Source organism: Solanum pennellii, chromosome 2, assembly GCF_001406875.1.
Source record: "Solanum pennellii chromosome 2, SPENNV200".
In the NCBI taxonomy this organism is placed as follows: Eukaryota; Viridiplantae; Streptophyta; class Magnoliopsida; order Solanales; family Solanaceae; genus Solanum; species Solanum pennellii.
In genome coordinates this window covers 45,625,207-45,642,533 of record NC_028638.1, presented here as the reverse complement: position 1 = coordinate 45,642,533, position 17,327 = coordinate 45,625,207, and the positions used below count along the sequence as shown (strand labels likewise).

Below are 17,327 nucleotides of genomic sequence, written 5' to 3'. Positions count from 1 at the left end.
TAGGTGACGATCAAAATCAACATTAAATTTTAACCTAACATTACGAAATATCAACACCGTATTGATTGAAAGAGGTGTATGGTGGGGGTAATGAGAATATAATTTTGGAGAATCGTGGCGAGACTCAGACCTGCTATTTTTGTTTATAGTATCCACTTATCACTCATGGTGAGAGTATAAAATTGCCACATTCTTCCGCAGATCTAAAAAAGAAAAAAACTATAATTTGGAGGTTTTACTCCAGTATTGAATCATAAGAAAGATGGGATGCATTAACAAAGGATGGGAGGTTGTAAGTAGAAAAATCAGTAGCTGTTTGATAAAGAAAAAAGGGATCAAAAATAGAGACAACAGCATAGCCGAAAGATGGGAGATTTTGAGTGGAAAAAATAACTGGGAAGGCTTACTTGACCCTATGGATTATGATCTCCGACGATACCTTATTCACTATGGCCAAATGCCTCAAGCCATCTGCGACTCATTCAATAATGAGAAAGTTTCAAAATACAGAGGAACAAGTCGATACTCCAAAAAGAACCTCTTTACGAGGGTTGGGCTCGACAAAAACACATATGAAATCACCAAATATGTGTACGCAGCTTCAAGTAAAACTGAAGAGACGAAAGAATCAAATTGGATAGGGTTTGTTGCTGTTGCCACTGATGAGGGTAAAGTTGCATTAGGGAGGAGAGACATTTTGATTGCTTGGAGAGGTACCAAGACGGAATCAGAAATGAACGAAGACGATAAATGGTCTCTAGTCCAACCAACAAAAATATTTGGTGAAAATAGGGATAACATTCTTGTACACAAAGGTTTTTATTCAGTTTATACTTGTCTTAACGAAGCTTCAAATTTCAACAGGACAACCAGTGCCAGAGATCAGGTATGACATTTCTTGCAACTTTAATTTCCGATTGATAGTATATAACTATTAAAATTAAAACTGGCAGGTTCTTGAAGAAATTAAAAGGTTGTTGAAGCAATACAGTAAGGAGGAAATTAGCATCAGTGTTACCGGGCAAAGCATGGGTTCATCATTGGGCACACTATGCGCAATTACAGAATGGAGAGCGTATGAAGATGTTGGCTTTGAACTTGTAATTGATACTACAAAATCAGAATACTTGAAGAAAGATATATTTAGTCATTTTCTGGAAGTTTATCTGCATGGAATTGCTGGAACACATGGAGTAGAAGGAGAGTTTAAGATGGAGATAAATCGAGATATTGCACTGGTGAATAAGCAAGGCGACTTTTTGAAGGAAGAATATGGTGTACCAAGTGCATGGTGGATTGAGAAGAATAAAGGAATGGTTCAACAAGTAGATGGATCTTGGATTCTCATCGATCATGAGACTTAGATTTCTATTATATTAGAAAATCAATTTCAAGAAAATTACTTCTTAGAGTTGTTGTCCTTTGAGTGGTAACCTATTTTTGTTTGTACTGTGTATGTAATGTAATGGATCGTTCGTTTTGTTATCCACGGTGTAATAGCCTGCAAATCATACAAGGGGTGTAAATTATACTAGGCAAGTTCTATGCGACAAGCTCGACTCAAAAGGCATTGAGTGGGGATCAATCCCGATCATCCGTGTGAATAACCACCCTCCAAACCAACTGAGTCATCCTGAAAGGTAATTATTAACTTTTAAATATTGATTTTAATATAAATTAATGTATATTATTTACAAATAAAATAAGTAAGAAAATGGAATAAATTCTCCCTTAAAAAAATAAAGAAACAAATTTTCTCTGTACTTAACTAGGAATTATGTGTTTTTTCCTCTTTTATTTTTTTTAATGTTTAAAGCTTATAAAAAAATACTATTAATATATTTCAAGTACATTATACTATCCTATTTTATATAATGTAAATTTCGATCAATATGTTGCATGTGTTTTTTTGTACATTTTTATTATACCAAATATATAAATCATACATAAATTCACACTTTAAATAAAAAAATAATACATGATAATTAAATATGTGGAATTTATTTTGTAACATATAATGTGAATATATAATTAGCATGTGCTATCAAAATTATACATCCTATTCATAATAAGAAACAAAAATAGTTGGGAAAATAGAATAGTTATGTAAACTTTTAAATAAAAATAAATTAATAGGGATAAATGAGTAATTTTATTTTTTATACATGTATAATTAATACTCACAGAACTTACTCCACCTCATAACTTATACATATTTTTTCTTATAAGTTATGTAGATATTAATTATGTAGGATTATAAAAAGCGCAATCAAACACTATATAAATTTAAACCTGATAAAAAACTTTACCAAATATAGTAAAACTAATACGACAGACGTAAAGTGAGTTGTGTTGCGTAGAATGTTCAGTAAAGTGGATGCATTTTGATTGAACGGATACTGTTAAGACCCATGCTGAAGTACTTGCCTTGTAAAAACTTGCAGGCCTTAGGTTAGCATCAAACTTGGTATACTGGTGAATTAAAGTCGAATTATTATGGCAAATGAGGAAAACGTTGGTACTGTGGTCTAGCAAAAGGCGACAAATGCATCAGATATGTTATCCTAAGTTTCTTAAATTTGTGGCGGAGATAAATACTTTACTTATTACTTTTTTCGTTTTATTTTATATGAGTTTGTAGACATTAAAATTTTGTGGGACTTTACAAGACGTGTTGAGTTGGGACTCTACAAATTGTGGTCAACTCAAATTATTATTCTTGGAGGCTATTCAACCCTAAATCCTAATTTATGCCTATATAAAGGGTACTAAATTCTTTTAAAAGGCATCTCGGAAATTTCATAAAGAGATCAAGATCTCAAATACTCCACAAATTGATGGTTTGTTCATAAAGAGAGGTCAATCTAAATCATCTTAGTTCGAGAAATACGAGTGGAATCAAGGAATCAACAGAAAATTATACCCGCTTTCTTAATCGATAAAATTATGTTTCTTCATATTTTATTTGTATGGTTTGTTTATTTTCCATATGTTTAAAATTTGTTGCAAACAAATTGACACGCCTAGTGGGATCAAATCTTCCCTTCATCTATTCTCTCTTAAATCAAATCTGAAAATCTGAAGTTGCAAGAATGAGTACTTCAAGCCTCGTCTTTGAGTTTTATCAAGTCTATGCTCCGACAAGCCTTGAAGCAGGGGGCATTTGTAGACATTGAAATTTGGTGGGACTCTACAAGACGTGTTCAATTTGAGTTGGGACTCTACAAATTGTGGTCAACTCAAATTAGTATTCTCGGAGGCTATTCAACCCTAAATCCTAATTTATGTCTATATAAAGGGTACTAAATTCTCTTAAAAGGCATCTCGGAAATTTCTCAAGATCTCGAATACTCCACAAATTGATGGTTTGTTCATAAAGAGAGGTCAAATCTAAATCATCCTAGTTCGAGAAATACGCCACTAATGGCCCTCGAATCATGGATAAATCCTAGGGAGTAGAATCAAGGATCAACAGAATTGTACCCGCTATCTTATTCAATAAAATTATATTTCTTCATATTTTATTTGTATGGTTTGTTTATTTTTCATATGTTTAAAATTTGTTGCGAACAGAGTTATTTTAACTTCGTATTGAACATAAGCAAGAAATAAGGATTCTTGAAATTTATGAGTTTAAATAAGTAATAGATATATGTGTGACCATTAATCACTTCATTAAAAATAAAATATACATTTTAAAATTAAATTATTATTTAATATAAAATTGTGTTATTTTTTTATACTAACTAATTAAAAATAAAATATACATTTTAAAATTAAATTATTATTTAATATAGAATTGTGTTATTTTTTTATACTAACTAAAAAAAAGTAAATAGTATAAACTGTGATGAAATGAACGGGTCGAGGTAGGTGAGGAAATGATAAATTGATAAAATAGTTCTTTATTTTTGGATGTAGATTTTAGATTGTTTCTTAACTATCATCTGAATAATGAACCCTTTTGATATGTACAGTAGTAGTTATCAAACTTTAACTCTTAGAATCAAAATTCTGATTAAAAAAAAGAGGATTTAATAATATATATATATATATATATATATATTTCTATTATATAGAAGAGTCATGATGAGGATGATTAATGGTAATTTTGTAATTTTAAATATTATTATGGATAAAGTTTTAAATTTATAATTGTATAATTAATTATCAAAATAATTGTAACATTGGTTTTTAACTTATTTTAAGTTATATTATATATATTTTTAAATTTTACCAAACACTTCCTAAATTATTTATTTTTACTAATATTAAGTTATTTTTATATAAGTCAATCGAAATATCCTCTAAATCAAATAATGTTTTATTAATATTTATATTAATTCAAGTGATTAGTGAAACCTCTTCACAAGAGTGGGGCTCCACGAGAACAAATATGAAATCACCAAATATGTGTATGTGCCTTCAAGTAAATTTTGATTGCTTGGAGAGGGAGCATGACGGAATCAGAAATCAACGATGACCGTAAACGGTCGTTAGTCCAACCAACAAAAATAATTGGTGAAAATAGGGATAACATTCATGTACACAAAGGTTTTTATTCAGTTTATATTATCAATCGAAAATTAAAGTTCTAAAAAATATCATATCATTGTTATTTTCTTAATAAATATGTAAAGTGAATATATTTGATTAATTAAGATTCTTGAATTGAATGGATACGGTTAAGACCCATGTTGAAGTAATTATTATAGTACTTGCCTAGTAAAAACTTGCAGGCCTTAAAATCGCATCAAACCCGGGTATACTGGTGAATTAAAGTTCAATTCTCTTCTAGTTCAATATATTTGTTAAATTTTTTTTATAATTTAAAATAAGTGAATTGTTTGAAATTTAAAAGAGCTATTGAAAATTTTAATGTTAAAAAAATATAAATTAAAGAAATATATAGAACAGTTGTATTTCGATTCTACTTTTATATAAAGTTCAAACACATTATTATCCTTTCATATGAACGAGATGAAACAAGTTTTTATTTATGTGATCGACGTGACACATTATTATCCTTTCATATGAACGAGATGAAACAAGTTTTTATTTATGTGATCGACGTGAAACATTTGATTCTTATGATAAAAAAAAAAAGAAGAAGAAGAAGAAGACAATGATGGGAGTCACGAGCTGTTAAGCAAAAAAAACAAAAATGTACAGTTTATTGTTTCGTTATTATCGCAACTAACAAAAACCATTCGTCAAAGAAAGAATGCATTAGTCATCCATTTTATATCTCTTGCAACAATAAAAGAGACATTTAACTGAGATTGGATTTTTTTTTAACGATAATATTTATTACTTGTAAAAACAATCAACGTCAATTATTGATATTATCACATTCCTAATGACATTTATATAAAATACTAGTAATAAATATTTATATATATTATTGCAAGTAAATAATTACTGCATTTTTTTTTTGTTGCAGTGCCAATAATCGTATCTGAGATATTGTATATCGCCTGGCCCTACTTCCAAATTACACAAAAGATAAAAAATTATCCTCTCATACGTGTGTACATGATGAACCAATCAATCATGGAATCAAAACCAGTACTATTTTTCTTTCTGTTCATAAATTTAAGATCTATATTTTTGCTCGATAAAGAACTAAAAATCATCATCTTCATGATCCATGAGAATCCAGGTCCCATTTTGTTGTTGAACCATTCCATTATTCTTCTCAACCCACCATGAAGTTGGTACACCGTATTCATCTTTTAACGCGTCCAAATACTTATTAATGAGTGAAATATCGCGTTCCACTTCTAGTTTGAATCCTCCTTTGGATCCTTGTGTTCCAGCAATTCCGTGCAAGTAACAATCTGTATTATGAAAACTGCTCTGATCTCCCGGACTTTTTAGATATCCCGATTTCCTAGTGTCAATGGCCAATTCGACACCAACATCTGAGTAGCCGAACAATGGGTAACTTGGAACTAAATCTGGGGCATTTCGAATTCTCAAAGCTCGAAGGTTTTCGAGTTTTGAGAAAGTCCTTTTGAAATTTTCATCTCCCACTCTAGGACTTGCAAATAGAAATGCAGTGACTGGAAATCCTTTGTTAATTCCATTGAAAACTATATCCCCTGCATTTAATGTTGCCATGGATGCCCCCATGCTATGCCCTGTTACTGTTATGCTAACTTCCTCCGTCTTATATTGTTCCATCAATCTTTTAACTTCACCAAGTACCTAAAATGCAATTCGTGATTATCACTTGCTCTATCTAAAATTGCAAATAGTACTAATGTTAAATTCGCAGAAGACATAATAAATGAATTTACCTGGTCTCTAGCACTTTCCTTGTTAAATAGTGATCGCGAGTCATCTGAAGTATAAATGGAATACCAACCGTGATGCACTTTAGGATCAGATTTTTCACCAAAGATTTTAGTTGCTGAAACTTGAATGAAATCGAAATCGTTAAACCATTCCAGAGTCTGAACACTTCCTCTCCACACAATCACTATATCCCTTCTTCCTAATGCAGTTTTCCCCTTATCTGTAGCCACAGCAACAAAACCAGCCCAATTTGACTCTTTACTCCAAGCTTCTCGTGACAATGATTTTATGAACAATGCCTCCGGAACTTGTACAGCTGATGTTGCGTATATATATTTAGTTACCTCATACTTGAACGGATTCGATATCTCAATCCCCGTTCGAGAAAAGAAATTCTTCTTAGAATATCGGCAAGTTCCAGCATACTTTGAAATTTTATTGGTGTTGAAGGCATCTCGAGCTGCTTGTGTCATTTCGCCATAGCGAATGAGGTACCGACGAAGATCATTGTCGAGTGGATCTAATAACCCTTCCCAATTGCTATTTCCGCTAAGAATTCTCCATCTTTCTGTTATATTCCCCATATTTTTGTCTACATTTTGCATCATTTCTATAGTCGGAGAAACCATAGAAAAGATGCAAAGTGCTAATAACAATTTGGGCATGGACATTTTTTCTATGGTTTCCGTTTTTGTTGCTTTGAACATCTTTGTTGTTTGGGGTATTTTGCTTTTTTAATTGGACTTCAAAATTCGAATTTAAATAGTACCCCTAAAATATTTGGGCAAAACTTGTGGTGGTCCAACTTTCTTGCTTCTGGATATCCTCATTAATTGGGCGGCCAAATCTATAAACATACCCCTACGTTTGAACTGGTCCGTTTCCTTTTAATTTCTTATCTTCTTTTTGTTCTTCTGTTTTTTCCCAAATTTTTATTCGGGAATTAATGTGATATTCATAACAATACATTATCTTATCCATAAATATATTGTTATATGGGGCAAGTCAGTGTAAAATATCATTTAGAGAAGTTATTTGTATAATTTTTGAGTAATTATAGTAGTATTTAATTTATAAGTCAATCTTCTTTCACCAATTTTATGTGGACATTATTCATCGATTTTGACAAGTTTTAGTGTTCCTTTTGTTATCTCCACTCCATACGATTTGGATGTCATGCTGACATTGCTAACCAATTTCGGTTTAGCAATGTGATGAGCTACATTAATTTCTACTCAACACATAAAAGTCCTAATTTTGGCCTCCTTATCTCCTATTAGAGAGGTCATTTTCGGGATAACCAATGCCAGCATAATTTTATAACAGTATCAGATCAAACGTGAAATATCTTAAATGATGATTTGCTTTTTGGGAATAAAACACCTTAGGATTGAGGCAGCATATACTTATGGGTTCATCCGACCCCCCTCGGCGGTAAATATACTAGTTATACAATGTTAAGATTAATTTTTAGATAAATATATTATTGGTTCATCAACCTCTTTATACTAGTTTGTATGTTTACTTTTCACATTTTAATTTTGTTATTAAAAATTTTGGCTCCGCCACTGTTTTAAAAACCCAAGATAGCTTTGGTAGAATCTTCTTTAATTTCAATTCACTTTAAAATAAGGTTTAATTTTTAAATGTTTAAATGTTACACGACATATCTCTCTCTCTATATATATATATATATATGCCATGATTCTTTTAAAAATAAAAGATTTAATGAAAAAGGAAAGAATAAAACTTATCCGCATAAAATGTTTACACCAAATTAATATATACATGTCATGTATTTAAATTAATATTTTATTTTATTTTAATTATAATTAATTAACATATATTTTACTTTATTAAATCATGTGATAATAGAAATTACATTATGTTGAACAGCCTGTGCAGATAATTTTTTTTTTCAAAAAGAAGTGTCAAAATGTCTACATGAAGCCGACCAGACAATATGCAAGATTGATCACTTAGACTGTAATGATGTGAACTATATTTATGGTAAAGCCTATTTGTCACTTCAATAGAATTTATGCAAAATCAATACAAATGGACAACAGGTGGAAAACTAAAAAAAGTAAAATAAAATATAGACAACATGGTGGTTGGATCAAATTAAAGCAACCCGTGAAAATAGAATGGGAAATCCTTTGCCGTTCCCATGGCAAAGACAAAAAATTCATACTCCCTCCATCACTATTTATTTACTTCTGTTTCATCTTAGTTCATCCTCTTAATAAAAAAAGTTAATTCATATTAATTATACACTTTATCAAATCAAGTTAATATTAATTTATTTTTTTATACTATTTTTATGATTAATTCTTTATAAGTTTTTTAAGAATGAATTAGAAAAAATATCTTTTTATTTATAATTTTTTGATATGTGTAAAAAAGAAAGTAATCAATTAATATGGAATGAAAGGAGTATCAAATTTTAACTTGATACACCTATTAAGAAAAACGATAAATGATATAGTAAGTTTTTATCATTTTATCCCAATTAATAGTAATGTCTCAAATATATTATATCAACACTCCAAAGCTATATTTATGAATCTTTTTCATTGTTCAAAATTCAAAAATAAATATTTCATTTATTGATATTTTATATTTTTGAGAGATAAATTACACTACCTACAAAGTTATAATTCTGATTTCATAAAGGATAAATTAATTGAATTGTTGAGACATATTTTTTATTTTTCAAATTAATTTTGTGGAATTTTCAAAAATACTTTTAGTATATTCTTCCAATTTCATCTTTCAATTAGCTAGTATCAAAGTTAATATTTAATTATTTTAATCATAAATTTGAAAATAATTAATAAAAATACTTAATTTTAATTTTTTCCTTTTCTTAAAGGCGTGAAACACCTTAATATTTTTCTCAAATATTAGGTCCAAATATTAGACCTGGAGAGTATAATTTAATGCCAAAAAATTGTCAATGATTCTTGCATTTTTACGGAACATAATGTTTTCCCGTTACTCTGCTGTTGTTTTGATGAAGTATGAACGCATCGCTAATTTCACATTGACAAGTCTTTTAATTCAACTCAATAATGCCTAGTCATTATCTCAACACTTCTGGAAATTGAGACTTTGGAAATTTAAGAAATAATTTATTTATGTTTATTTTATTTTTATTATTAAATATTATTTAATTATCTAACATTTTTGTAAAGCAATAAATCTAATATGAAGAATTTTCTATTATTTATTGTTTCTTAAGTGGTGTACTAAGTTAATAGTGAATAATTATTATTAGACAGAGTGAATGTTACTATCTTTATCCTTAATTACTTGTTGAATTTCTTTTTTTATTCTTCCATTTTGACATAATCAAGAAAGAAATGACAAAATTTTTTTTTACCTATTATATGCTTAATTAGTTAATTTTGAAAATTTTAAATTTTTAATTCATCCACTTCATAATTAATCGGGTAAAATGATAATCTCACTATTTCAATCATTATTTTTTTTAATATGTGTGTAATTTAAAAATAGACAAATAATTAGCGAGAGGGAAGTAATCCTCAACTATTTAGCTAAACTTCAACTGGAACAAAATAGAACATTTTTTTTTTCAAAAAATACTTTTTAATCTTCAAAATTGTTTAGAAGCTATCAGATTGTAAATTTATAAATTATTATGTAGAGGCATATGTAGAAAAGGGTCACTACGTTCACATGAACACATGCTCCTCTCGTAAAAACATATATAATAGTGTTATATTTTTTTATTAAATATAGATGTATGAACTTACACTAAACGTATTGAATAATGCGATGGTGATTGAGGAGGTTTGTCTAAGTGAAGTTAGTATTTGAATCTTACATCTATATTATTATATTTTTCTTTCTAAAACTAGATAACACCTCTCTAAATGGTAACTGATCTCATTTGATATTATGTGGTTTAATCTTTCAAAAAGTTTAAGTTCGCATTGGAATTTTCCAATATTTTGGCATTGTAATTCTTTTATATAATTAAACCAAATGTGCACATTAAAACCAATAATATTTGATGATATAACAAATAATTAACGAGTTCAGTTGATTTTATATCTCCGGGCGCGCATATATATATATATATATAATTTTTAGTGACTAAAATCTAAAATATCAAATTAATTATATTTATATTTTAAATTCATATTTATATAATACTGTGTCCATCATGTTAAAAATCACCTTTGAAATTATTTATGTTTTATATTTAATATTTTTCAAAAAAAAATTATGATATCTCATAGGTTACATAGTACTTAGATGACTACAAGATTAAGGATATTTTGCATTATACATATCTAAGAATTAAAAACCTTTTATTATCTTCTTAAATTTTGTCGCAATCAAATTAAAATACATAAAATAAAATAAATTGAGTATTTTTTTAATTACTCTTCATTTCAAAATACATGTTGAGTAAATTATATCAAATCAAAATAACTCATATAAAATAGGACGAAAAGAATAATAATTTCTTTAACTTTATACCAAATCAAAATAACTCATATAAAATAGGACGAAAAGAGTAATAATTTCTTAGAAGCATAGTTTTCTATCCCATGATTAAGCACGTAAGTATATACTATTTATATACACTTCTATTAATGGATGGAATGCTCTTTCTTTTCCATTTTTTTTTATATAAAAAATAGTGGAAGGAAATGGAAATTAATCAAAGAATGGACTACAAGATAAGGAACCGATCCTTATCAAAAAAGTAAAGAAATTAGATATCCAACCTATGATATTTTGGAAGGAATATATTCTACATCTTTACCCCTTTTATCCTGGCCACTTCTATTGCAAACGTCCAAACTTGCATAAAAATTGAATTAGCAAAGTAACGAAGTTAAAAGTGATAAAGTAAAAATAAAAATCTATTTTAAAAATATATAATAAGTTAAAATTAATTAAAAAGAAAATATAATTGAACACCAAATGAAAAAAAAAGATAATACAATGATTGGATCAAATAAAAGCAACTGAAGCAATCAGAATAGAAAATTTGCTGTTTTCACATATCATGACAAAGAATTTCATATATATATTTTTCCAATCAAGATCTTGTTGAATTTAATGCCTATAAATTGTGAATGATTCTTGCTTTTTTATGTAAAAGACTCTGTTGTCGTTACTTTATTGTTGCTTCTTTTGGAAGGATGAACACATTACTATTTCACATTCAGATGTCTTGTAAATGTGATATTGTTTTCACATCATATCGATTGCGTATTTTTTAATACTCAACTAGCTAAACTACCAAATTTTGATTAATTTATTAGGAGAGTGTAGATAATATTCAGATGCTTTATTTATTGATTTCTCAATAAACATGATTTTCATTAAAAGGATACTAAACAAGTAGTACATCTTTTTCAAGTCATTTATTATATATCTGATTAATAAAAATATATTTTACTTTTTAGAAATGAATAGTTTTTGTAAATGTGCATCTATACTAAAAATATCACTTACTATAAAATGATCAGAGTATTAGTGTGAAGTTGACAAGTTAATAATCTCTTCGAAGCATAGTAGCTTGTCCAATGATTAAGCTCCAAGTAAGGGTATTCTTGTCTTACTAAAAAAAAACAAAATATAGGTTCTACATAAAAGCTAAGAACCCATCAACCACACCTAGCTTCGCCCTTGTTATCAGGCCCTTAGAAAAAACAAGATCACACAGTCTATTAGAATAATGATACTAGGAGTAATTTATCTAATAGAAATAAAAGCTTTTTTACTCTGAAAAATCAGTATCATCCTCACGATCATTGAGAATCCAAGATCCATCTTCTTGTTGAACCATTCCTTTATTCTGCACGGTCCGCCAATACACTGGTACACCATATTCATTCTTCAATGCGTCCGTCTCCTTATTCACCAACGCAATATCCCGATTTATTTCCAACTTGAACTCTCCTTCTGGTCCATGTGTTCCAGCAATTCCGTGCAGATAAACTTCCACAGAATGATTATTTACATCTTTCTTCAAATACTCTGATTTTGTAGTATCAATTTTAAGTTCATACCCAACATGTTCATACACTCTCCAATCTGTATCAGACCCCTCTACCTGTCCGCGGTCTGGTTTTTCAGGAACTTCATCAAGGGCATTGGTAATCCGCAAGATTTGAAGATTTTTCAAATGTTGATGAGCTTTCTTGAAATTGGCCTCTCCAGTTCGTGGGCTAGCAAATAAAAATGCAGTCACTGGAAACTCCTTATTGATTTTGTTGACAACTATGTCAATTGCGCATAGTGTGGACAATGATGAACCAATACTGTGGCCGCTTAGAGTAATGCTAACTTTGTCTCTCTTGTATTGCTCCACCAATCGCTCAACTTCTTTAATAACCTGTTTGTTTCAAACCATAGGGTCTCAAAAGTAGCTACAATCCGTGGCTTACATCATGATATTTCTCTTTTTAGTAAATTATCATAGAATTTGCAAGTATACTAAACAGAAATACGAGAATCTTAATAGATCAGTTGATTGAGTTATGAACTTTCACTTTATAAGTTTATTGTTAATAAGGGTTCAAATCTCAAACTCGTTATCTCCTCACTCATTTCTCCATCCCCTACTCATCATACCCTAATTTTATTGAAGAAAGAAAAACAGAGAGATTCTTACCTGGTCTCTGGCACTAGTTGTTCGATTGAATTTAGAAGCGTCGTTAAGAGAAGTATAAACTGAATAAAAACCTCTGTGTACAAGAATGTCATGCGTATTTTCTCCAAATATTTTTGTGGGTGGAACCAAAACCCAGTCAGAATCATCATTCCATTCTGCAGGACACATGGTTCCTCTCCAAGCAATCAAAATATCCCTCCTTCCTAATGCAACTTTGCCCTCATCAGTGGCAACAGCAACAAACCCAATCCAATTTGATGATTTGATCTTTTCAGTTTTACTTGGTACATCTGAAGCTCCATAGATGTATTTTGTGACTTCATATTTAAATGGGTTGTTTTTATCGAGTCCCACTCTTTTGAAGAAATTCTTTTTGGAGTATCGATTTGTCCCTAAATTCTTTGATGCTATTTCACTGTTGAATGAATCGCAGATTGCTTGAGGCATTTGGCCATAGTGAATAAGGTATCGTCGGAGATCGTAATCCAAAGGGTCAAGTAAACCTTCCCAACTGTTTTTTCCATTCAAAATCTCCCATCTTTCTGCTATGCTGTTGTCTCTGTTTTCGATCCCTTTTTTCTTTTTGAAAAAATTTCTGATTTTGATACTTACAGCTTCCAATCCTTTGTTTATGCAGCCCATAGAAATACTTCAATAAATATGGAGTAATTAAAATTGCTACCACTTTTAAAGTTGTGTTAGAGAGCAGTTCTCTTCCAAATAACGAAAGAGCTAAGCAAAGAGCAACACTTTGGAAACAGGGTCAAGGCCAAAGTGATTACAAAAATAACTACTCCCTCCATTTCCATTTCTGTTTTCTTTCTTTTTTGTTGAATAAATTATTGAGTAGAATATTACTTATTTCAACTTTCCACTATTTTATATATATTTTTAATTTAAAATTTTATATTAATTTTAAAATTAAATCAAACGGATAAATTAAAACAAAGATAATCTATAATTTAAGTAATCAATCAGGGGCTTGAATAAAAAAAAGTAATCAGTAATTCCTTTGGTCCATTAAAAATACATAATTGTTTTATGTTGATTAATTTTAAAAAAGAGTCGTACTTTACTTTTTCCCAATATAATATAAAGAAACTGATGAAAAAGAACACAACGGTCACACACAAGTTGGTGGCGGCTTTTGGTGAATAGTGCATTAGTTTCGTTAACTTTGTGTATTAGTTTGGTACATTACGTTAGTATGATATATTTTCTGATGCTATAAATAATTAATATTTATATTAATTACGTATTCTGTTATATATTGAGTAGTGTATTATTAATACTATGAATTTGTATGAATTAGTAATGCAAAAGGATCTAATATAAATATATGCATTAAATAAATATTTTCCATCACAATTATAGAGAGTCTTTTTATAAATAAATATTTTTATATGATGGGTACAATTTTTAATATATCACACCAAAAAATGCATAATAAATAATACAAGCATAACTAATATTTTTTCAATGTATTATTATTTGACATGTTGCACTTTTCGAAAGTCAATATGACTAATATTTAAAATCGAATTAAATTATATTAGTTCGATATTTTAAAGAAAAAAATTTAGATATTCAAAAAAAGTATGAAAAATACTATAAAATATTAAAATATGAAAAAAAATCGTAAAATATTGATATTTTAATAATTTGACTCTTAAAAAAATATCACGATAACTAAAAGTAGACAAGAAGAGTATAAGCGTTACAAATATAAGTATTATCAATATTACCCTATTTACTATTAAGAGAGATACTTTATTTATTTACGCTATCTGGAATTAAAACACACTATTATTATAGGAGTATTTAATCTTTGTCGAAGTTTTATTTTAAAACAATTTTCTAAGATATATTTTATTAAATTAGATTTTTGACCTAACTTATACAAAAGCTAACTTAAAAATAAGAAAATTATTCAAATTTTATAAGAAATCTATCCATTTCATTAACTATCAATGTGAAACTTTTGACTTTCACATATTTGTGGGGAGGAATAAAATACTATATTAAAAACTGGTATTTCCTTAATGCATCAGCTACAATTAAAAGTGAACGAAGATGGTATATATTTTCTTTTGTGTGTTGTACAGCGCTGCGTGAGGACTCGTACATAAAAAGTGATGTGCGTGGGAGGTATAAAGCATTCACTGATTTATTATTATTTTTTTCAATGAAAAATACTTCTTTATTTTTAAAATAAGTTTCACCTTTGAAAAAAAGATTTGAGAGAGTGTCACTTTAATTTGGAAGTAACAAGCAAAAGTTGTGTAGCAAGAACACAATGATTTGCTTAAAGCAAGCGTTATTGGTGTGCCCAAAAGTATAGCCCTATCAATTTCATTTTTACTTTAAAAGTTAGGAATATTTGATTATTTTTTTCAGTATAAAAATAGAGAGACAATGAATATATTCAATGAAAAAATAGGATTTATAGATTGAATAAGTTCTCTTTGAACATTTAACTAGACTATAGTTTTCCCTCACCTACAGGGGCCTAAGCACATTTCTTGTTGAGCAATGGAACTCCTACAAATCCTCATTTGTTTTAATTTTCTATTTAGAGCAGACAAAAGAATAGAACGAGCGAAAATATTTCACTTTTTTATTTGTTTGTTATATATTCATGCTTTATTGTTAACATAGACTTTGATTCACTTTGCCTAATTCTTTCTAATTTTTTTAACGGTCATGCTTTGTAATATTTTTTTTTATTTTAAAATTTAAAACTCCTAATTTTAACTCCGCTCTACTCACTTTACCTAATTATACCTCCGCCTCCGCTCACTTTGGTGGAAGCTAAGTTTAGATTGGATATCTTGAAAAGGCCCAATAATTTAAATTTGGGGTAGATAGACCAATAATTTATAGAGTTTCCTTTGAACTCGACGGACCAAGTTTTGAAAGGACTACTATTATATAGGACGTTGCGGACGATGTGAAATAAAAGATAATACGTCCAATATACTTTTTTTGTCCCAATTTATATGACGCCTTTTATGTTTTAAGAGTCAAATAATTTAAGTTTGATCGAAAATTTGCGCATGAAATCTTTAATTTTTTTAAAAATGCAATATATATATATATTTGTAATCTATGTAGAAAGTACTATGAGTCACAATAATTGAAAATTCCAAATATTAGTAAAATCTATGAAAAATTTACGGTCAAAGACAGATTTGTTTGACTCTTGAAATCCAAAATGTGACATATAAAATAAGACGAAGGTAATATATATCTCGGATTATAAAATTTTATATGTAACAAATAAATACTTATTAACTTTGTCTTAGTTCTGATCAAGTTGGAGATCATATTTATTCGATTAAAAATTAATTAGCCCAACTAATACGAACCCCATATCAAATAACACTACCAACTTACAACAGCCCATTTGAATCATATTGGGCCGTTAAAATATGCTACTATTTGAGAATCCATTTTAGCTCCTTTTAGTGTTACTATACAACCTGTTTTTATTGGAAAAGTGTAAATCTAGGGTGTATTTGGTAGGAAGGAAAATTTCTTTAAGAAAAATAAATAGATTTTTTAAAAATTATTTTCTTGTTTATGATAAATTAGCAAAAAATATTTTTTTAAAAGTATCTACCTATAGTTTTTTTTTCCTTAAAAGATATACTACATAAATAGTTTAGACAAATATGGAAAATGAGTGTGAGGGTGTAGGTGTGTGGGTTGGGAGTGGGGATTGGGCTACGCAAGTGCAGGCAAAAATTAATGATGAAGTGTACCGAAGGATGGGGAACACCACGAATATAAAACGTTACTTATGAAACTTGTTTTTAAAAGAAAAAAAATTCCTTCTTCATGTGCCTAATCTCTAAATCGAGACTTTTAAATGAAAAAAGTCTAAATTTTATATACTAGACTACGTAATATTCTAAATTTCTATTAATTTAAAATAAAATTGTTATTGGAAACTTACCTAAATATACTATAATAAAAAAATATTTACCATTTATAGTAATAATAATTTTTTTTTCAGTTGATCACTTTTAATTGATTTATAATACAAGTTTAATACATATTACAAAGACCAATTTATTATTCACATATAATACAAATTTTAATGATAAATAATATATTTATCACACATTTTAATACATTTATAATACAATGTGATAATTTTTTACCAAATAAACATGATATATTTCAAAAAACAATTACAATTCATATATATTGTATACATAATTCACTTTTAATACATATTACAGATTTAACAAAGCATTGCTATAAATGATAATAAACAAAAAATATCGCTAAAATTAATAATTATTTTTTAAAATGTATTAATTTATGTAATTTTTTCGGGGAATATATACAAAGCAAAGAC

At 28.5% G+C, this 17,327-nt stretch overlaps 3 protein-coding genes across 3 annotated transcripts; 1 reads left to right on the top strand and 2 right to left on the bottom strand.

Moving 5' to 3' along the window:
* Positions 1-95: 95 nt before the first annotated feature.
* LOC107009434 (phospholipase A1-II 1-like) lies at positions 96-1,591 on the top strand. The gene is made up of 2 exons (XM_015208771.2): positions 96-886; positions 954-1,591. Exons 1-2 carry the CDS (start codon positions 263-265, stop codon positions 1,362-1,364), a joined length of 1,035 nt encoding a protein of 344 aa, XP_015064257.1. The 5' UTR covers positions 96-262; the 3' UTR covers positions 1,365-1,591.
* Positions 1,592-5,339: 3,748 nt separating this feature from the next.
* Positions 5,340-7,053, bottom strand: LOC107008627 (phospholipase A1-II 1-like). Its single transcript, XM_015207739.2, has 2 exons — positions 6,303-7,053; positions 5,340-6,210 (listed from the first exon to the last, which is right to left on the bottom strand). The coding sequence occupies exons 1-2, from the start codon at positions 7,005-7,007 to the stop codon at positions 5,626-5,628; spliced, it is 1,290 nt and encodes a 429-aa protein (XP_015063225.1). The 5' UTR covers positions 7,008-7,053; the 3' UTR covers positions 5,340-5,625.
* A 4,790-nt stretch (positions 7,054-11,843) lies between these two features.
* On the bottom strand, positions 11,844-13,794 carry LOC107009133 (phospholipase A1-II 1-like). Its single transcript, XM_015208408.2, has 2 exons — positions 12,962-13,794; positions 11,844-12,682 (listed from the first exon to the last, which is right to left on the bottom strand). Exons 1-2 carry the CDS (start codon positions 13,601-13,603, stop codon positions 12,065-12,067), a joined length of 1,260 nt encoding a protein of 419 aa, XP_015063894.1. The 5' UTR covers positions 13,604-13,794; the 3' UTR covers positions 11,844-12,064.
* Positions 13,795-17,327: the final 3,533 nt, after the last annotated feature.